At 42.5% G+C, this 21,224-nt stretch overlaps 3 protein-coding genes and 1 long non-coding RNA gene across 9 annotated transcripts; 2 read left to right on the top strand and 2 right to left on the bottom strand.

Annotated features, from left to right (window-relative positions):
* The first annotated feature begins 1,737 nt into the window (after positions 1-1,737).
* Positions 1,738-3,960, top strand: LOC133926565 (NEP1-interacting protein-like 2). Of its 3 annotated transcripts, none has more exons than XM_062372561.1 (5): positions 1,738-2,163; positions 2,257-2,435; positions 2,767-2,850; positions 2,993-3,151; positions 3,658-3,960. In XM_062372561.1, exons 1-5 carry the CDS (start codon positions 2,157-2,159, stop codon positions 3,778-3,780), a joined length of 552 nt encoding a protein of 183 aa, XP_062228545.1. In that variant the 5' UTR covers positions 1,738-2,156; the 3' UTR covers positions 3,781-3,960. The 3 variants fall into 3 exon arrangements, with proteins under 3 accessions (XP_062228545.1, XP_062228544.1, XP_062228543.1); XM_062372559.1 differs by having other exon boundaries at positions 1,739-2,143; XM_062372560.1 differs by lacking the exon at positions 2,767-2,850 and having other exon boundaries at positions 1,738-2,143.
* Positions 3,011-9,588, bottom strand: LOC133926566 (uncharacterized). 4 transcript variants are annotated; one of them, XR_009911130.1, is made up of 6 exons: positions 8,855-9,588; positions 8,520-8,558; positions 6,716-8,230; positions 5,161-5,704; positions 4,396-4,529; positions 3,011-3,145 (listed from the first exon to the last, which is right to left on the bottom strand). It is a non-coding gene; the product is annotated as an uncharacterized LOC133926566 (long non-coding RNA). The 4 variants fall into 4 exon arrangements; XR_009911129.1 differs by having other exon boundaries at positions 5,161-8,230; positions 8,855-8,946; positions 9,193-9,588; XR_009911127.1 differs by having other exon boundaries at positions 5,161-8,230.
* A 2,189-nt stretch (positions 9,589-11,777) lies between these two features.
* LOC133926564 (pentatricopeptide repeat-containing protein At3g62890-like) lies at positions 11,778-13,788 on the top strand. Its single transcript, XM_062372558.1, has one exon. It carries the CDS (start codon positions 11,863-11,865, stop codon positions 13,684-13,686), a length of 1,824 nt encoding a protein of 607 aa, XP_062228542.1. The 5' UTR covers positions 11,778-11,862; the 3' UTR covers positions 13,687-13,788.
* A 711-nt stretch (positions 13,789-14,499) lies between these two features.
* LOC133926563 (protein BOBBER 1-like) lies at positions 14,500-17,360 on the bottom strand. Its single transcript, XM_062372557.1, has 6 exons — positions 16,718-17,360; positions 15,504-15,676; positions 15,322-15,370; positions 15,049-15,215; positions 14,872-14,955; positions 14,500-14,778 (listed from the first exon to the last, which is right to left on the bottom strand). Exons 1-6 carry the CDS (start codon positions 17,178-17,180, stop codon positions 14,740-14,742), a joined length of 975 nt encoding a protein of 324 aa, XP_062228541.1. The 5' UTR covers positions 17,181-17,360; the 3' UTR covers positions 14,500-14,739.
* Between the last annotated feature and the right edge of the window lie 3,864 nt (positions 17,361-21,224).

Below are 21,224 nucleotides of genomic sequence, written 5' to 3'. Positions count from 1 at the left end.
AGTAAGGTTGCATCGTGTTGTTATAGGATTGCTGCAAATTTTCTCATATTTTCTATGCTGTTATAAGAGTATTACTGAATTTAAACACATAACAGGTAATTTAAATAGTAAAAATAACATAAAAAATAAATACTGCATAATTTCTAAAACAGATGCAAAATTCAAATTCTGAAGATACTTCTATGCAAAAATACAACCTCTAGATAATTTTTAGAACAAATAGGGCCTAAATGCAAAAAATACAAAGGCAGCACTCAATTAAAGAAAACCCAAGGGGCTAAAAGTAAAATTTTGGATTTTTCTTTTTTCTTCAGTTTTCACCCACTATTGGGCCGGCCTGCTTGCTTGGGCCAACCCGGCCCATATGGCCCACATGCCATATATACAAAGGGGTGGCTAAGGTTTGGAAACCCTAGTCGCCACCGAGGCCACTCGACGGATGCCCTTAGGCCGACGACGTGGCTTTTGCGGCGAGACAGTGCAGGTGCTGCTGGTGACGGCCCCGTGTGGAGCTGCGCGTGATGGGCAAACTAGCCGGATGGCGAGTGGCGATGCGGGTGGCCATGCTTTGATCGAACCCTTGCGCACAGGATGACGACGGTTGTGGGTAGTCGACCATCAGAGTAGCAGCACCGGAGAGCATGTGGCCGAAGGCCGTGCTGCCAGCAGGGTTCTGCCTGGCCTTCCCACCTGCACAGGACGACGATGTGTGGTGGGTGGCCGGCCCGGCCGCTTACGAGCGACGTGGTCGGCGGCATGTTGCAGGCGACCAGCGTGGCAGTGCCGCTCCAGGCGACGCAGAGGCTATGGTAGCGAGCGGTCGGCTTAGAGCGACAACGCATGGTGGCAACTGGGAAAGGCACGGCCTTTTCGTTGTGCTATAGGCGGCTGGCGCAACACATGGTGACGTTGCTTCGGGCAGCGCCGTTCTTCTTCCTTTTTTTTTCTATCTGTGGCGGTGGCCATCAAACCACCATGTCGTTGTACAGGGGGATGATCACTCGTGTCTGGTGGGTGGTGTGATGGAGGCTGCGGGCCTCACCAGTACTGCATCGATGATGCTATGTCGTGTTCATGCACTACTATTCATGCATATGCGTTACTGTTCATGCATATATACTGTTGTTCATGTGATTCCAGATATATTTTTACGCAAAAATAGTAGTAGCTAGGAACTAATGTCGTACCTTTCAATTCTTGCGAACAGATTCGTGCCGCGTATGGTATATAGGCTAGGCCATAATTTGCCCGCTTAACGATGATATTGATGCAATGTAGATTGGTCGTAGATAGATTCTTTCTGTTAGTTTGGTCTCTGATAGAGTTTCGTACTAATAACGTGTTCAGGAAATACTGCTATGAGTGTAATTTAGAGATCTCTTAACAAAATAATTACACAAAATAGACATAATGTAAGGAAAAGTTTTCTCTTCTTTATTCATGTGTCTTTACAATAAGGGATTTTGTCTCATATATATAGTATCAAAACTCTAAGAGATATAATTGAATCTTTTAAAACACTAATTTTTTTAACAATTTTCTCTAGCCGCTCTCTCCAGTGTCGAACATGGCCCAACTGGGCAGTTTGGACGCAAACCAAGGTGGCCTTGATGCTGACATTGGTTGTTGGGTATCATTCCAATTTCTCGTAACGTACACGCAAATATATCAATCGTAAATCTCTTTTATTTAATACTTATTTATCTGATGATTCGAAATCTCGCATGCCTCTACGCACCCGGACTATCTCGCACGACAGATGTTACTTACAAATTGCTATCCTGAGCAATTTTCTCGAGATAAAGGCCCGAGGCGTGAGAAAAGTTAGAAAAAAACACACACACGAAATCGTTGCACACCGGCAGCGTCAGGAGACCGCGGCGCGCGTCGCGACCCCGTCCCCGATAGACAAGCGCGCGCCACCGGGCAGGTGCCACCTTGCCTACCTACCTACCTACCTTGGGAAGCCGAAGGCACCGTCAGCTGCCGTGGCGTGGAGGCCCGGTGCCGTGACGCTGCGCGATGGAGGTGCCGCTGCCGGCAGAGGCGGCGGAGGAGGAGCGCCGCGCGGCGACGGGGGCGTGCCTCCCCAGGCTGGTCTCCGGCGTCCTCTCCGGAGCCCTCACCGGCCTCTTCGCTGTCAGTAAGTTGCAGAAATGATTGGTACGAAGTTACGAACAGCGAATTCGAGTGCCTTTGCAGTTTTCTGTGTGTTCTGGTTTTGATGCGGATTTGTGGTGGTTGTGATGTCTGAAGCTGGAGGCTTGACGGGGGCGTTCACCGGCGCATTGGCGGGGAGGGCTTCCGACAGCGGCGTCCTCCGGGGAGCCGTGTTGGGGGCGTTTGCGGGGGCGGTGCTCTCCATCGAGGTTCTGGAGGCTTGTCGCACGTACTGGTGCGCGGACCGATCCAGCCCACAGAGCACATCATCCATGGTCCGTAAGCTTCTTCAGCAATTCAATTAGCACTTTAGCAGAGTATAATTGTCGTGGTTTAGCCCAAGAAATGCCATCGGATAATCTCATTAGGCAATCTATATTTCTCAACAAAAACTAATCTCAATAGGAAATTTCATAAATTTAATGGTGTTCTAATTCTAGTGTTGGTTCTGTTGAGCCTAGATCATGGAAATTACTTTTTGCCATGTTCAATGCAAAGTTTCTGGATGATGTATATAATCAGTATTGCTCATTCATTTCGGTGGATGATCATTAATGATCCATCGCAGAGTGTGCTTGTAAGAAAAATTTTGTGTTCGGTTTCCAGGGGGATTTCATAGAGCAGCTCCTTCATGCTCGATTTGTGCAAGACCAGTATGAACCATCAGTATATATGGCATATCGTTGGCAGGTCAGCTGTAGTATTAACACTGGTAGCATCCTCTATAACAGAAAGCACATAAACGATAATCATTTTCATCTTCGATAGCATTAGTAGTATACGTACCGACACATCCACTTCTACTTAAACAGTAGATATTCTTTTCCAACAGGTTGATATTGCGGACAATGATGACTTGTACGATGTCCTTGAAGAAGTTTTATCCGAAGGGTTCTCACAAGATACCCTAAAGAAGTTACCTCATCACGTGGTGACTGATCAGAAGCAAGAATTGATTGGTGAAAACTTGTCTTGCGCTATTTGCCTGCAGGTAGAGTGTGACATATTTGTTTATTGGAAATATAACCTGTATTAAAACCTAAATTTTGTGAGGATTTTACCATTTAGAAGCTGGTTTTATCTAGTCTTGATAAATTAACATGACATACTTATCTCATTTGCTTTTGGAGGTGGGTAGTCAATTAGTCACAGGGAAAATGTAAATTGACATTCATTTGAATACTGAAATCAAGATGATGGAAGTATTAGGAGTATCGATCGCTCTACCTCTCATCTTGATTTTAGTTTTCTCAGGTTAAATCACTTTTCCTATTGGTTAGATCGTAAGTATGTGGGAGCACACTCGATCCGTTTTGTGTGCAATATATGGAGCAACCTAGATATTTATTTTCTGTTTATTACAATATGCACATTTTATTTTGCATGTGCCTAATACTACAGTTAGCATCCCTTTTTTATGTTGATTCGGAAAAAGGCATTTCTTGTATTGTTTAAAACTTTTGTTTTGTTCATCCTAACAGTTTGCTCTTCTCCTAGGATATTGTTTCTGGAGCGACAGTGAGGAAGTTGCCAAGATGTTCTCACACTTTCCACCAGCCTTGTGTCGACAGATGGTTCATTGACCATGGTTCATGCCCTGTATGTAGGCAAGAAGTGTAGATAGATTATTTTCAGTCCTAGGTCCTCATGCCTTTGTGAAGTGCCCACTCTCATCATATGAAAGATTCGCAGCAACGTAAATTAAGCCCTATACTTGTTTCTGTCTTGAAAAATGGTTGTATACATCAGACAGTCCGAGGATCATATATTTTTAGGCCTTGTTTTTTTTTTCTGTTTCTAGTTCTAGTTCCGCTACTGTTAGAAGTCAGAACAAATGAGATTCTGGAGAAATGGCTTCTGGAGAAACCAGAAGTCGGTTTCTGAGAAAAATTAACTAAAGCTGATAAACTCGAGAAACTATGTATTAAGAAACTAAAAATTTATTATAGAAACCAACAATCTATTTCTAAAAATAGTTTTTTAGATAAACCAAAAGCATAGATTTTCAAACAAACTAAAAGTATAAGCCTAAATAAACAGACCCTTACTCAGTCATTTGGGACCTCAAATCGGAATAAGTTTGTTCTGCCGTCATATTATACATGGATATGCAACATCATGCAAATGTAGTGTTCAATTCATTTATGTACGGATTGCCGTAAAGATGATTGACAGTTTTCACCTTAATAACCAGTCTGTCCTCTAAAAAACTTAAGAGTAGAGTTGTGTTGGCACCTTGGCAGTGCCATGGCGGTTTTGCGCAGAAGCAGCAGATGCCAGGAGTGATGTGTTTGTGTCGTTGAGAGTGATGCAGTCTGAGGCCCTGCTTTGCTACTCAATGTACAAGCAGTCAAGCATCCAATTTACTGCTGAGGAAGAAGCAAGGAAATAAATCATCCATTTGCCATTCAAAAGAAGACGACGATGACGAGATCGTGATCCCGGAGGAGGAAGAACGCACACAACAATGCAGCGTATACATAAAAAAGAACAGTTAAATTTGGCATTAGAATTCACTAACATTGTAATTTCCGAAGTATAATTATTTTGTGTTGGGCTTCCAATGTTCCATCTAATTTGAAAATCAAATGCTACGAAATTACAGTTAGGTTAAATTCAAAACTAGAACTCCGTTAGAATTATTGTATCAGAATCTTTCAAGATTTATAATTTTCTATTCTGAAATTAAATTTTCAACAAATTCATAATTAGACTTTCCATTGGAATTGTTGTATCAGAATACAAGTAAATACAATATTATAGTTCTATGGATATTTTGAATACATTTTATAACTAGAAATACATTTAAACTGTGTTAACTCCACAATAAAAATAGAAATAGAATTCATCCAAGTTCGGAATTGGTTTATCAGACCTAATATTAGGCTTGACCATTTGTAGTATATATTGTTATCATTAATCTTAATCTTAACCTAAAGATCATTAATCTAATCTCAAGTCTGAACACCTAAATACCATAGCGGAAGCATTCGGGCATACCTGAGCCTGAAGATAATGCCTAAGTAGTACACTGCAAGTCAGAATTCTTAGTATAACTCTGTGCACTTGGATTTATAAGGAAAGTTATTTTGTATTGGCCAAAAATCAAAATTGTAAAGGAAGTACGTTCGAATACGATATATCCAACCAAAATATTTTTAACCCCTGCAATCTTATATCTTAATACGTTTTAATAGTCCAGCAATCATTTAAACTAATTTATTTGACCATCTTTATGTATGTTTAGCTCTGCCATGCAATTATCTCGGCATGATGTGCTGTTCAACAGCCCAACCCTTGTTTTAGTCATAACAGGGATTCTGCAGTCATTTCTAAAAATTCCCAAGATAAATGGAGACTCCGGAATACTTATCCCTCTGTTTTGCTATAAGCTTTTGATGTGTAGCTAGTACCTACTCAAGAAATCCAGAATGTTATACACTAATATCTTTAAAAATCAAAAAGCAAATGATGTAAACCTAATTCAAGACATATTAGACTTAAAGCGACCAGGATATGTTTTTGCCATGCTGTCCAGCTCTTCCTGCATGAATTGGATAGAAAATATTGAATTCAGTACGGCAGCACATCGTAAAGAGCACATGCAATCAGTCTGACAGATTAAAGAAAATAATGCATAATGACAACATAACTTAAAAAATCATTATCCCAAATTGAATAATGGATTGTCTTATATAGTGTTAACAGGCACTGTAAGTCCATTTTCAAGCATATGTTGTTCCCAAGGATTAGTGCCAACCTATCATTATAGATCGGCTATGGAAGCTTAAACATGATGTCGAAGAAAATTCTCAGAAAGATGTGTGTTAACTGTTAAGATTCAGCTCCTGAATCCCTGTGTGTGACTCGTATCTATTTTGTGCAGAATAATTTGCAAAGGTTCTATAATAACATAAAGAAGTAAACATATCAGATTATGCTGAAAAATATCCTAAGTATTGCAGAAAGAGAAATAAGTATAATTGAATATCAGAATGCCACCAGTTCTCAACTTCTCAACAACAACTAAATTAATTGTATACATAGAACAGTAAACATGTCTCACAACAGCCAACTTGAATCATGAACAGCACATAAATCACGTTTTAATGAAATACTAATGGTCATCAGTCAAAAAAAAATATCATATCTTAAAAATGTTGTTTGACTACACTGTATCTCATTTTGATTAAGTCTTTTTCTTAAAGTTCACAAACTTTATTAACTCCTCAGTAATATAGAGACTACATGTAATATTAAAACCAATTATTTGGATTACACTTGTTTTCCAAGGTACATTTAATACTTTGGACTTGAGCACCTCAATTGACCTTTTCAATACATGCCTCCCACATGTTTTAGCACGTTGACGAACTTTTTTATTGTGGCAATGGTATCTCATAATTTTGTACAACATTATTTGGAGAAGGACAAATTGCATCTAAATTGAGTGAGAAATTGTTATGTACATCCATATTGTTCAGCACTTAGTAGCACTTCTTGTGCTTTCAAACTCTAAGAAAATAGATGCTCTCATAAATAAACAATCTCTTACACATGTTCCTTTGTCTGAGTGACTTATCTCCTGGAAAGTCACTTGTTCTGTTCACCTCCTACAGTTCATTCCAAGCCACCTTGTTTTGGGTCCAAGCAGCTCATATCAAAGTGTAAGTTTAATATATATTCAGGCCTTTAACATGGATATTTTAAGATCCCCACCTTGCTAAAACATTGTTAGTTACCATGGACATTGTTTCCAAGCATGTATCAGAATGGCTCTTTTTATTTAGGCAATAAGAATTTCTTTGTACAAGGGCTATGTAGCTACAAACTGCATATCAAATAAAAGCAAACTGTGTAAATACAAATTGTCTATTGAGTGAAGGCCAAACATGAACAAATTAGCAACAGTTACATTAAGATTGTTCAAACAGCTTGAGAATTGTATAGTATTGCCATTTGCTTCAATTTTCTAACAAAGAAACTGAATAGTCATGCCAATTGCACCCAGCAGAAAGAAAACATATTTTGGTTTGAGGTATACCTTCTTGTTGCAACACGAAGAAAAACTCGCAACTGTCTCTTGCAATTATGCAACTGAAAAGGTAACATCCTCCAACTTAAATAGATATAAGTTTGCAGGTGATTGATATTTTGGTAGCATGCGTAAACGGTAGACAACCAGCAAGTGATAACAATATAAGACCAGGAAGCAATCTGGATTCAACCCTAATATTTTTTTTTTTTTACAAAATATGAGGAGCATTACAGTGCAGATATACCAAACTGAAACAAAGGAACACTGTTGTGTCTATAACCTTAGACTATTGAAAAGTTTTATCTTTGCATCTGGCATGCCATCAACACCAGATGACTGGTACTTGATGCTGGAGGGTCAGGCATGAACTTGACTCTACAACATCAACATTGTTCCATTCAAGCTTCAGACAAAGCCAAGCTTCTTTAGGACTGCAATATGAGAATCTTTGAATTAAAATTATTTTTTATTAACTAAGACCAGTATCCAAACTTTTTCACATTGCAGTTGTGTTACATCATCTGATTGTAACAATCCAAATATTTAGGAGATTGGAATACTACATCTTGAGAAGCTGAATTCACCCAGATTTCTGGAAGAAAGCATTGAGCCCTCATCCGTGCATGGGCGATATGTGAGCTCGTGACTCCCATGGCAGAATGCTACAGCATGCCATGGAAGTGCTATAGGCACAGCTGCGATCAAGACTTGAGAGACGGCAATGACGATAGCTGAAAGTTCCAACATACGAAGATTCAATTAATGAATTGAATCCTCACAAAATGGCAATGCATGGACGACTGGGAGTCAACAGTTGAAAGGCACGCCACAAAAGAATATTCCTTCTATTGTATGGTTCTTCTATTGTATGTTGTTGTAGGAAGAGTCTTTTGCCAGTGAACTGCTTCCTGATGAATCTGCATGCCTTGATATAGATTGAGTATTGTACAAGTTGCAGTGGCTGCACTTGTGCCCAATCACGTGGAAGTTCACTTCTGAGACTTTGTTGCAGTCATTGCAAAGCACCCAAATCTAACCATTTTCAGCACAAAGAGAAAAGTACTACTTAGATGAAATCAATTAGCATGACAATAATATATTCTGGTCTCTTCAAATGGTTAGACCAAATAGAACAGAACGACAATGTAAGGGAGCTTCCTTCTTTGGGGTGCTTATTCCAATTAAATAGCTCATAAAAGTATTCTAGGCACATTATGAAAGTGCTATCAGTGTAGGTGTTCTGAAATATATAGCTTAGTTGTGAGTTGTAATTAAGATAGTTATGGGTTGGATTGTATAATCAAGTCAGAAATAAATTTACCTTGTAACGGTATACAGGAGGCACGATTGTTGCTTCAATCTACAAAATATCAAGGAACAAACGATAAATCATTCAGCAAGCACCAACAAATGGCTGAATATAGCTGCCCAGAGCATCGCAAAGTCAGCACATATGTATATTTGTGGAGTGAGCCTTTTCTCTCCATCTAATACTATTTCTAATGTTATTGTATCATTTCATCTGAGAGAATGTGTCCTGACAGAAGAAAGCTTTGCTTTGCTCTGACAAAGTTTCCACAGCCTCAGAGAGAAGTTTGAAAGAGTGATGATGGAGTATCAATATGCCTCGAAATGAAAACAGGTGAAGGGATTTACTTGTTATGCTGCACCATATCAGAAAAATATTCCATGTGCATCTTGTGTCCACAGTTAAGAACTCTTGTTCCTTGTAACGAATCAAATAAATACTGCAGACAAAATTCCAGCTATAACATAGATAGTTCCAGAATCGGTGCAAATTTGGGCAGTTCTATCTCATTGAGTTCTCCACGCACTGATTGTTATCTTGCAGTGCAACAGAATAGCAATACCATGTTTATTGCAGAAAAGAAATGACACAGAAATAAAAATATAAGCATTACCGCACAAAGATTTGGAAAATATATGTTCACCAGTGAAGAGGAACTGCACTTCAGCATTTGGCACGTAGATACCTGGCGTGGATCCTTATCGTCAAGGATGACGAGCATGGCCTCGACTCCCAAGCCGGCGAGCGTAGCGACCGTCCAGGGGTCGGCGCGGGCGCATCCTGGTCCGTGGCTCCGCGCGCGCCTGCGCGGTGCGCCGCGCGCCGGCCACTCGAGGCGAGCAGGGAGGCGCCGTGGCGGCGAGGTGCGAGGTGTCGAGGTGAGAAGCGTCGAGATGGCGAGGTGCGTCGTCACAGCGAGGCGCCGGGCGGCCGGCGGCGGGCGCTAGCGCGTGGGACGAGGGTGCGGGTGCGCCATCACGGAGATGGACGAGCGTGAGGTTTCCAAATTAGCATAAGAAGCGGGCGTTTGGTTTCCAAACTAGTATAATTAGCGGGGAAGGAAAGTAAGTGTAGGAGATGGATCGAGAATTTTGATGATGCAATGTTTGATCAGGTAAAATGTACAATAGATATCATCTAGTTTTGTTATAATTTATGCGTTTTATAGGATATAGATAGAGATATAATTTCTCTCAACCTGTTTTGCCTCATCTAAGATATAGATTGCAACTCTATAAAAATTATATAGATAACCAAACATATCTAGGTACTCTGGATCAAAATTTTACAACTGAATTCTATTGCAATATATTGCTCCAAGCTAATAATTTCTGGATAAATTTACATGTACGTTTTCTATATGGCTGATAGGTTCTTTTAACATTTTTTTAAAGGTTAAAGTATCTTCAATATAAATTGGTATTGGTAACCGTTTCACAGTACAAATTTTCAAATGGCCTAAGTAACAAGCGCATTTCTGTCCCATGTACGTTCACAAACTACTGTCGTAACTGTGATTCAAATTCAATAACTTTGGGCACCTTAAACGAGTAGTAATATGGAACCATAGTTGAAAACACATTTTTCCTATAAATATATAAAATTAAAAATCAAAGTGTGTCCAAGAAGCTAGATATGCGAATGCATGGGTTGACAACTAGTAATAATATAAACTAACAACTTTCTGGTTTTCCAATTAATTTCGAGCCACAAGATTTTGAACCAAACAGAAATTAGGCAGACTTAACATGGCACATATGAAATTGCAGTGTTTTGATTTGAAAAACTCATTTTCCTTGAGCATTGATATTAAGAGAACTATATCCATTCCAGGCTCTCATTGCAAGCTAAAGTTCAGAGTATGCGTAGAGTAGGGCAATGCAAGGTTACCATTGGGGTGCAAATTAATTAATTTAAAGGTATTCATTGATCATTTTTAGTTTAATTAATAATATTTTTAAAATTACATGATTTAAAAAAACTAGTGTTATTGATTAAACTAAGAAGGGTAAGTAGATACCTAGGTTAATTAATTTAAACCCCTAGTTACCACATTAGGAGAAGCCAAATGAAACTCGACATCAATGCAATCCCTTAAACAAAACACAGAACCCCTGAAGACCAACAAACTAAGACCAGCACAAGCCTCACTAATGCTAAATAATTGTCTCACTATAAAGCTTCACTATTCGCCATTACCACGACATAATTTCCACTTGATCGAGAAGCACAATCAAGTACCTTAATATTATCAAGCACTTGAAGCACCCATTTTTGGTCCCACGCCCGTAGAGGACGCTTCCAATGCTGCAGAAACAGAAAAAAAATGAAAATAAGAACAACTAATTGAGGAACCGATTTGCCCTCAATGACCATTTGTTTCTAACCAACTCCAAAAATCAACAAGTTGCTGGCTAACCAAACAGGCAAACAGCACTAACTTATTATCCACAGCCCAATGAGGTAACAACCACACTTCATCATTAAAAGATGAGACTCATAACCGGAGATTTGAAGAAAACACACATCTCTTTATTTAGCACAATTATCATTTTCTATTTCAGTTGTGTATATCTTTGGACGTAGAGTCTAGGATAATTTATTCTTATATATTAAAAAAATCATCATCCATATATCTATGTTTAAATAGTATTTTAAGGTTTTGAAAACCGGTAACCCGTGCTGAACCGGTCATCCACGTAGCATCGGTTTTACAGTATAATCGGACCGATTATGTTGCATAACAGGTGATTATCTAGCCTAACCGACCTATCAGCTAGGTGCACCGGTTCCATGTACACGGCCGAGTTCAAGATACACATGAGGCTGATATCTGGAATTTATAAGCTCGTATAGGTAATGGCTTTTTTTCATGCTGGATAACTTCTTAGCCCAGCCTAAATTTAGATCAATTTTACAGAACCCAGGTGCAATAGATGAATAAATTACTAGGCAAATCTAATAGATTTTAAGAATGGTCCATAACAAAAATAGAAGTATTAGTAACACTGTTTTATGTGGCATTTTGATATTGCATTTTCGTAAACTCATTTTTCTTGAGCACATATACCATCGTTCATATTTTCACATTAGATAACTCATTCTGAACATTAGCAAATCATAAGCAAGGCTGTACAGGGTTGAAGATAAGCATCATCCCCAACCTTGACAATTGTTCCCATGTTAATGCTGTGCAACCTAGACCGTCCGATCATCAACGGATGGGCGGATAAAGCTGTGGCACTATACTAGGAGTACCTGCTTTGTGCGGAGAGCACTCGCACGGAACTATCGCGCAGGCCCCACGGCCTTATCACCGGCCGCGCTGCTCGAGTGCTCTCTCCAAGCTCCGCCCATGTCCGCCCCCGGCCTCGCCCCGACCCCCATCCCGCTGACCACCATAGCCGAGCTGCGGCAGCACCACTCGCAGCTCGTCCGCCTCGGCCTCGCCTCCCACCCTTCCCACGCGCGGCGCCTCCTCGCCTTCCTCGCCCGCGACCCCTCCGCGGCCCACTTTCCCTACGCCGCGCGCCTCCTCGCGCACCACCCGGACCCGCACCCGGCGCTCTTCAACCCGCTCTTCGCCTCCCTCCCGCCGCGCGACGCCGCGTGGCTCTTCGCCCTCATGCTTTCCCTGCCCGTCCTCCCCGACCACTTCACCTTCCCGCGCATCCTCCCCGCCGCGGCCCCGCTTCCCCTGGTCGCACAGCTCCACGCGCTGCTCCTCAAGCTCGGATTCCACTCCCACGCGCAGTCCCTCAACGCGCTCCTCGCCGCATACCTCGCCAACGCGCGCCCCGACCTCGCCTCCAGCGTCTTCCGCAGCGGCGGCTGCGGCTCCGCCCAGACCGTCCTCGACGTCGTGTCGTGGACCACGATGGTCGGCGGGCTCTGCAAGCTGGGGATGGTCGAAGATGCGCGGGAGGTGTTCGACGGGATGCCCGAGAGGAACCTCATCTCCTGGAACGCGATGATCTCCGGGTACGTGAAGGCCGGGCGGTTCCTGGACGCGCTGGAGGTGTTCGATGAAATGCGGGCGCGGGGCGTGGAGGGGAACGGGTTCGTCGCGGCGAGCGCGGTGGTGGCGTGCACAGGCGCCGGCGCGCTGGCGCGCGGGAGGGAGGTGCACCGGTGGGTGGAGCGGAGCGGGATTGAGATGGACGAGAAGCTGGCTACGGCAGTAGTCGACATGTACTGCAAGTGCGGGTGCGTCGACGAGGCATGGCACGTGTTCGAAGCCCTGCCGGTGAAGGGGCTCACGTCGTGGAACTGCATGATCGGTGGGTTCGCGGTGCACGGGCGGTGCGAGCACGCCATCAAGCTGTTTAGCCGGATGGAGAGGGAGGGCGTGGTGGCGGACGACGTCACGCTGGTGAACGTGCTCACGGCCTGCGCGCACGCGGGTATGGTCAGCGAAGGTCGTCACTACTACGACTACATCGTTCAGAGATACGGCATCAAGCCCAAGATGGAGCACTACGGCTGCATGGTCGACTTGTATGGAAGAGCAGGGCTGCTGGACGAAGCCAAGAAGGTGATCGACGACATGCCACTGGAGCCGGACGTTGGCGTCCTCGGCGCACTATTTGGAGCGTGCAAGATTCACGGCGACATCGATCTGGGTGAGGCTACCGGGTGGCGCGTCATCGAGCTGGATCCCCAGAACAGCGGGCGCTACGTGCTGCTGGCCAACCTCCTCGCCAGCGCCGGCCGGTGGGAGGACGTTGCCAGGGTCCGACGGCTGATGGACGAACGGAACGTGAGCAAGGAGGCCGGCCGTTCCGTGATTGAGGTCGACGGCGAGGTCTGTGAGTTCCGGTGCGGGAGTCTGTGCCACCCTCGGGCGGAGGAGGTGTACGCCATGGCCAAGGACATGATGAGGAGGATCGGGGTAGAGGGCTACGTGCCCGACACGAGGGACGTGCTGCACGACATCGCAGAGGAGGAGAGGGAGACGCCGCTGCTCTACCACAGCGAGAAGCTGGCCATCGCCTTCGGGCTGCTGTGCACGAGGCCCGGCGACACGATGCGCATCACCAAAAACCTGCGGGTCTGTAGAGACTGCCATGAGGCGACCAAGTTGGTGTCTCGCGTTTTTGAGCGCGAGATCGTGGTCAGGGACAGGAACCGGTTCCACCATTTCAAGGATGGGAGGTGCTCGTGCAAAGATTATTGGTAAATATCAACCAAAAGAAAGCACATGTTATACTCAAGATCTAAACGATCTTTTTGAGTTTTTTCAAGGGTGAGTTTCCTTTAATTGATCTAGCTAGTTAGCATTTGGACATGCCATCAACGTCTCCTCTCCTCTCCACCGAACTCCTACCTCTCTTCCTGCCGCCGCCTCACGAACCACCACCCTACTGCTTGGCGCTCGCCGGTTTCTCCTTCAACGTCGGTGAGCGAGCTACCTCGCAAGCCAGAGCCTCTGCCCCCACCCCTATTTCCTCTCATTCAGCTAGCCTCACCGCCATCCCCTTAACTAACCCATCTCCGCCGGTGATCTACTTACTATCGGAGGATAGTGCATGTGACTTTGCTCTGCTTTTCACCGCTGGATTGAAAACGGAGCGGTCAGATCCAGCACTACAGTGTTGCTACAGTAGATTCAACTAGTTCCCCATAAGCAGGTCTGGATTCAACGCTAACCTCACTGTCGTTAGAGAAGACCTGCTAAGCATGAATCGCGACACGGATCCAGCGCCCAGAAAAGTGATGGGGCTGAGTGAAGATTAGTAACCTCGTTGGGAATTCTTTTTCCTTCGAAAATATTTGAGACAAAAATAAGAGATGACAAGTATATTCAGGTATCTAACCGGCTGAGTTCGATGAACTTTCGAAACGATCGGCGTGAGTTCGAAGCTGACTTGTATAGCGTTGTCGCGTATGGCTAGCGCGCACAAGTCAAAAAGTGCATAAGATTGTCAGGGATCATGTTTAGAAGAGCAGAGCACGTTTCGAGTACACCGGAACTGTTAACAAAAACGACAAATGGAAAGCAGCACATGGCCTGCTATGAAGCAACACATTTCAATCGGGTCTCGCAAAACATAATAGAATCCGGCCATTGTATCGGTTCAGGAAACAAGTCGCAGTTCTAGATTGTATTTCTGAAGCACTGCAAAAACTTGTCGAAGTGTCCCCATACTAAACAACCAATATTGACTACGGTAGAAGCACAGTTTCTCCATCCAACGCCTTCCACCAGTTGACTGCCTTCGATCCAACAACCTCAGGCTATTTTCGCCCCCGAGAAGTCCATCTCCGGGTGCTGTGATGAGAAGTGCGATCAGATACATGGAAGTAGAATAGGAAGTTAGACCTACATACATGTAGATGGTACTGGTAACTGGGTGCAACTTACCTCAGCCATGAATTTCTTGAGAATTTCTTGCTTCTGCATTTCATCACTTGTCGGAAGGCCCATCTGCTTCTGACGCTGGTCAAACTGCGAAGTCAGGAAAAAATCTAGCTCAGCCGATAATTTAGGCATCAAAAGAGTTCAATCAGATAATTTAGGCATAATTTTTGCAGATCTTACCATCATCTTCTCCACAGTTTGTCTAGTCTCCGGATCCAAATCAGAGAGTTTGCTGTTCTCTGGTTCCACCTTTTGGGTATCAACTTCAGGATCACCTTTTATCACAGATTTCCACCATTCCATTTGATTATGTTTTGTGAGCAATATAGACAGCGATTTTCCATCCTCTGAAGAAGTTATCACAATGAAATGATACTACTGCCAGTAAAGGGTCTAGGATTTAAAAGTATTTTAAGTGGCCACACAGCATACAGCAAATGACTTGCAACATACCTATGCTCCAGAAGCAGTCGTCTACTTTAATGGGCTTGTAAAGCTCACCCTGGTAAAGTGGTTGTAATTAGAAGACCATGTTGAAATGCACATCTTTTCATCTACCATGCACCCAAAACTACATAGTTCTACCAGAAAAATGCTGTCAACCAAAAAGAATACCATAAATCACAGATACTTACATCGATGATAGGGGACTGGCCCTTAAGCCCAACCTTCAGATGGTCCTTCTTTATCTCACAGACAACAAACCTTGACTTTGTTCCTTGGGGAACAGGGACAGTGATGTTAACCTCTGGCAACTGTTGAGTCCAGGAGTACTTCTCCAAATCAAGACCATTGCCAGCATTTGGTTCTGTTTAGAAGGACAGGCATAAAATGAGATGCCACTTAGGAGATCTCCAAAAAGTACAAGATTGAAATATAAATGATAACTGGGTCGACCTCATGTTTCACAGAGGCAAATAGAAGAAAAAAAACTACAAATAAGCCCACAAAACTAGCAATTGCAAGTTTAATAGTTTCACTGGATAAAAAGTTGAAGTAGAAGACTGAACGATTGCACGCATCAGATTGAAGCATTCCCAGACCACAATGGACCATGGAGATTCGATATAAACCAAATAAATACCATAATTTAGTGTCATTCCAATCAATGAAAAATGGATGTAATTATTCCCTAAACAGGCTGACATAGAAAGGTAAGCTTTTGCCATCTACTGATATGATCAACAAATTTCAGTTTAAACATGCCCTACTCCGTTAGGGGCATTCTAATGATAAATAATTGGACTGAGGATGGAAACGCCTCCGATCAAAGTATTGGACTCATAAAGCTAGAGGCTCTATCGAATAACTTTGACATCTAGCAAATTCATCACTTTTTTTTTTGCAGGAAACGGGCAGGAGATCTGCCAATTTGTAATTCATCACATAATTGAAGCAGGTTTTCGTCAAATAATTGAAGCAGGAATGTAAAGAGAGTAATAGAAAGTACTTCCCTCTTAGACTGGTGAACTCCACAAATCTCAAGAGATCTAACTTGAAAACTGTTCTAGCCTAATTAGAATTCCATCCGTCAATTCATCAATTGAAATAGAGAGCTTCTGCTCATTCTGGATCGTGCTCCATACAGGGAACAGGTCCCAAAGTAGCAAGTTGATCACAGCATTAATCTAAACCAATCTAGCTGACCATGAGCTAATTTTCCTCAAAAAGTTTATGCCTCCTCCTAAGTCCATGCGGAGAAAAGAACTAACTAAATTACCATAGGTCTAGTCCTCCAATTCCCAACAAGCGAGATCGGCATTACTGGAACCACATTTAGTATCAAAGCCCTAAAATGAAGCAGCAAAAACAATTTTAAACGACTACGTCAACAGAAAAGAGTGCTCACGTCTCACGTTGCTCCCCTCCTTATCCACCTCCATGCTGTCCTTCTCCGCCGAGCTCTCCACCCCCCGCTCCGCCGTCACCCCCGAGCTCTCCGCCGCCGGTGCCGGTGCTGGTGCCGCCACAGCCTTCGCGTCCCTCTCCGCCTCGGCCGCCTTCCTCTCAGCTTCGGCCGCCTTCCTCTCAGCTTCGGCCGCCTTCCTCTCCTCCTCCCTCGCAGCCCTCTCCTCGGCCTCCACCTGCGCCCTGGCGGCCGACGCCATCGCGGTGACCTTGCTCACGGCGGACGGGTCGCGGAAGAGGTCGGAGCGGCGCCGTGCGACGTCGATGGCCGCGTGGAGGAACGGCAGCGCGCCGCCGCTCCGCTCCAGCACCGCCGCGAGGGCCTCCTCGTCGCGGGCCATCGCCGCTGCCTGCTGCTGCTGCCGCGGGACCTCGTCCTCCTGGAAATCGGAGATGATCGCCATGGCCGCCTTGACCGATCCGCTAGGGTCTCGCGTCGCGTCGCGTCGGGATCTCAGATTTGGCGAGGGTTTTGGACGGGGGATGAAGCTCGAGGGGCTTTGGACTTCAGTTTATATCGGGCGACCGGAGCGGCGCGTTGCGCTGGAGTGGCAAAAGTTTTCGGCCGCCCGGTTCCGTCCAGAAGATTCCGGAGGTGTGTGGGCTTTCGGGGTCTCGCCGGTTCGGGTCGCGGAGGAACGGGGGTTTGATTTTGTTGTCTGCCTCGGTCTTAGACTGTGTTAAAGAAATTGCTGCTTTAGTGATTTTACGTGAGAATAATTGTAAAAGAAAATTTTAATATAAAAAAAATTATCTATTCTTTATTTATCTTTATTTATAATAAGCCATGACGCTCTGTATATAAATTTCTAAAAGATAAAATCAATCTTTCAAGAGATCGAGACGTACTTATGAAACTCTATTTTCCTAACACTCCCGTTTGGATACTTCTCGTGAAGTGCATATATCTTATCAGAACTTTACAAAACCCTAGTGAGAAAAATTGAGAGAAAGAGTACATAACTCGCGACATGGTCACACAAATTGTCTCATTAAAAACTTTAACATGAGAAATTTCAGGAAAACTTACTTCAGGGAAAAAGAGTACAATTCACCCAAAAATACTTCATATAATCTTCATGATTCACTTTAGGTACTTAATCTTCTTGACTAAGATTTAATTCTTTATATTGGTATTATACGAAAATTCCCCTCTGAAATGTGTAACTCTCTAAGTCTCATCATCCCAATGCAACAAACATATCTGTCAAAACTAGATGCGGAGAGAGATTTAGTGAATAAATCTGCAAGATTTTTACACTTGGTATGTATTATTTTTATTTCATTCATATTATGCAATTCAATAGCATAAAAGAATTTGAGTTTAATATGCTTCGTTAAGTTGTTTTTCACATATCTCGATTATGCATGTGCGACACTTATAGTATTAACTTCATAAATAATGGTAGGGGTGTTAGTAGTGTTCAAACCATATGACTGTTGGATATGATTGACCACTCTTTTAAATCATGCGCATTCTTGTGTGGCTTTATATAAAGATATTATTTTAAGCGGTTTGTCGAAGTAGATACAAGATTTTGCTTTGATGATTTAAAAAAATATAGTTCCACTACATAGGAAAATATAGTCAGTCTATGATTTCATTGTATGCGAGTCTGATAGGTACCCAGCATCTGTGTATCCAACCAGACTTAGGTCCTGATTATCTCTGTAGAACAGTCCCAGATCTTTGCTACCTTGCAAGTAGTGTAGAATATCCTTCAAGCTCTTCTAATATCTTTTAGTGGGCTCTGCACTATATTATACAAGTAGGTTTACTGCAAATGCTATGTCTATCCTAGTGCAATTAGTCAGATAAATCACCGTACCTGTTGCACTTAAGTATGAGAATTCCGGTCCCAATACTTCATCCCCTCTTCTCTAGGTCTATATGGATCTTGATCTGCTTGCAATGATTTTCCGACCATGGGGGTTTTAGCGGGAAATAATTTTTCAAAATCAAACCGCTCTAAAATCTTCTGAGTGTAATTTGACTGATATACAAAGATTCTATCCGCCACATGCTCTAGCTGCAGGCCCAAGCAAAACTTGGTTTTACCCAAATCTTTCATTTCGAATTCAAACTTCAAGTATGAACTTGCTTATTCTATTTTTTTCTTTTGTATCGATGATATTCAGAACATCTATATATACAAATATTATGCAAAATCCATTATAAGACCTTCTTATAAATACACAAGGGCAATCTATGTTATTTGTGTAGCCTCATTTTCTAAGAAATTCACTCAAATAATTGTACCACATTCTATCTGACTGTTTCAACCCATATAGCGACTTCTTTAACTATACGCTATAATTGTGTCTATTTTCTTTATCCAGATTCGACAATGGTACTCCTTCATGTACCTTCATATAAATATCCGAATCTAGGCTCCTATAAAGATATATGGTCATAACATCCATCAATTTTATTTTCAACTCCAGATTGACTACCATTGAGATGAAATATCTAAAGGTAATACCACCCATCACCAGCAAATAGGTTTCTTCATAATCAACTCCTGGTCATTGAGTGAAACATTATGTCACTATTCATGCTTTGTATCTCACAATTTCATTCCTCTTATGAACAAAAACCCACTTGTAACCTACTGGCTTGATACGAGGAGATATGTGGTATACTGGCCCAAAAATCTCTCTTTTGTTCAAAAACAATAGTTCAATTGTTATTGCCTTCTGCCAGTCTTTCCAATCTAACCTCATTCTACATTGCATGAGCGATGCAGGCTCAATGTCATGATCTATAACTGTGGCAATTTTGTTTGTGAAGTATGTATCGACTATTGTGGTTGTTCTATTCCAGGATTCTCCTAAATTCACATAGTTTATTGCTATTTCATCATTGGTTACACTTTCAAATGCTTCTTCATCTTGCTCTTCATAATTTTTTACTGTTGGAGTAAGGTCATTTAGTTTACCAGTATCAATTTCAGCGTGCGCATTTTTGCTAGTTTTTTCCTGTGTGGGAAGATTCAAATCTGGTATGCCTACTTCCTGAGGTTCTATACCGTCGTCAGGTGTCAACTGCCTCCCCTTCATTTTCCTTTAGGGTACTCTTGTGATCGACTATGATAAGCTCTTATTTCTCACTTTCGTCAGACAGCTCTGGCTATTTGAGACTTGAGAAACCGAATTTCTTGTCATTTTATTGTTTTTGGAGCTCCTAGGACAAGATGAGGGGTACCTTCCTGTGGTACTTCTACCCTCTCCAGTGCATTGAGTGCAGCCACATGCGACTTAGTCATGCTCTTCAAATCACAAAAATGATCAGGCAGATTGTTTGCTAATTTCTGTAAATCGATAATTTTCTGTACTTCATCATTTGCTTTACTAGTGTGAGGATCATGTGTTGTAATTCCTTCAGCCTGCCATATAATTTTCTGACATTTTTTATCCAAGGGTATATTTCCTTCCCCTAATGACGGAAAATTATTTTCATCAAAAATGCAGTCAGCGAAGCAGGCCGTATGTAGATTTTCAGTTGTTGGTTCTAAATATCGGACTATAGATGCAGTCTCATAACCGACATATATTCCAACTTTCCGCAAAGTTCCCATAGTAGTTTGTTGTGGCGGCGGTATTGGAACATAAACTATACATCCAAATTTGTGTAAATAGGAAATCTTTGGAATCACCCATTGCACTAGTTGCATAGGTGAATAAATGTTGTAAGAGGATGGTCTATAATTAATAAGGGATGTCGTATATAGGACTGCATATCCCCAACATATAGCAGACAAATTACAGTGCTGCAACAACGGTCTAGCAATGAACTTTATTCTCTTTATCAACGCTTCGGCTAGTCCATTTTGAGTGTGAACATGCGGTACAGAATGTTCAACTTTAATTCCCATAGCAATGCAATAATCATAGAACATTTTAGAAGTAAATTCTCCAGCGTTGTCCATTCTAATGGACTTCACTCGATGATTCAAAAAATTATTCCTGGTTTGTATGATCTGCGAGATCAACTTTGCAAAGGCATGGTTACGAGTAGATAATAGACATACATGCGACAACCTCGAGGATGCGTCTATTAATACCATAAAGTACGGGCCAGAAATCGACTGAATATGACCGTAAATACTCCACTGGATTCGGTTCAGGAATGCAGGGATTTCATCTTGTACCTTCAAGGTAGACGGTCTTATTATCAATTTTCCGGTAGCATATGCAGGGTATACAAAATCTTCATATTCGGGAAATTCTTCACATTTATATCATGACCTTGTGAGTTAGTAATTATGTTCCTCATCATTCTAAGACCAGGGTAACCTAATTTATCATGCCATAGGGAGAATAATTCTGCACTACGAACCATAGTCTTCAAGGTAGTGAACACTTTAGGTGCCCTAATGCGAGTGTAGTACAAACCACTGCTCATGGAGGGGAGTTTTTCTAGTATTCTCAGTTCATTATCACGCTTA

The sequence above is a fragment of the Phragmites australis genome, chromosome 8 (genome assembly GCF_958298935.1).
Source record: "Phragmites australis chromosome 8, lpPhrAust1.1, whole genome shotgun sequence".
NCBI classification, from domain to species: Eukaryota; Viridiplantae; Streptophyta; class Magnoliopsida; order Poales; family Poaceae; genus Phragmites; species Phragmites australis.
This window is presented reverse-complemented; position numbering and strand designations above follow the sequence as displayed.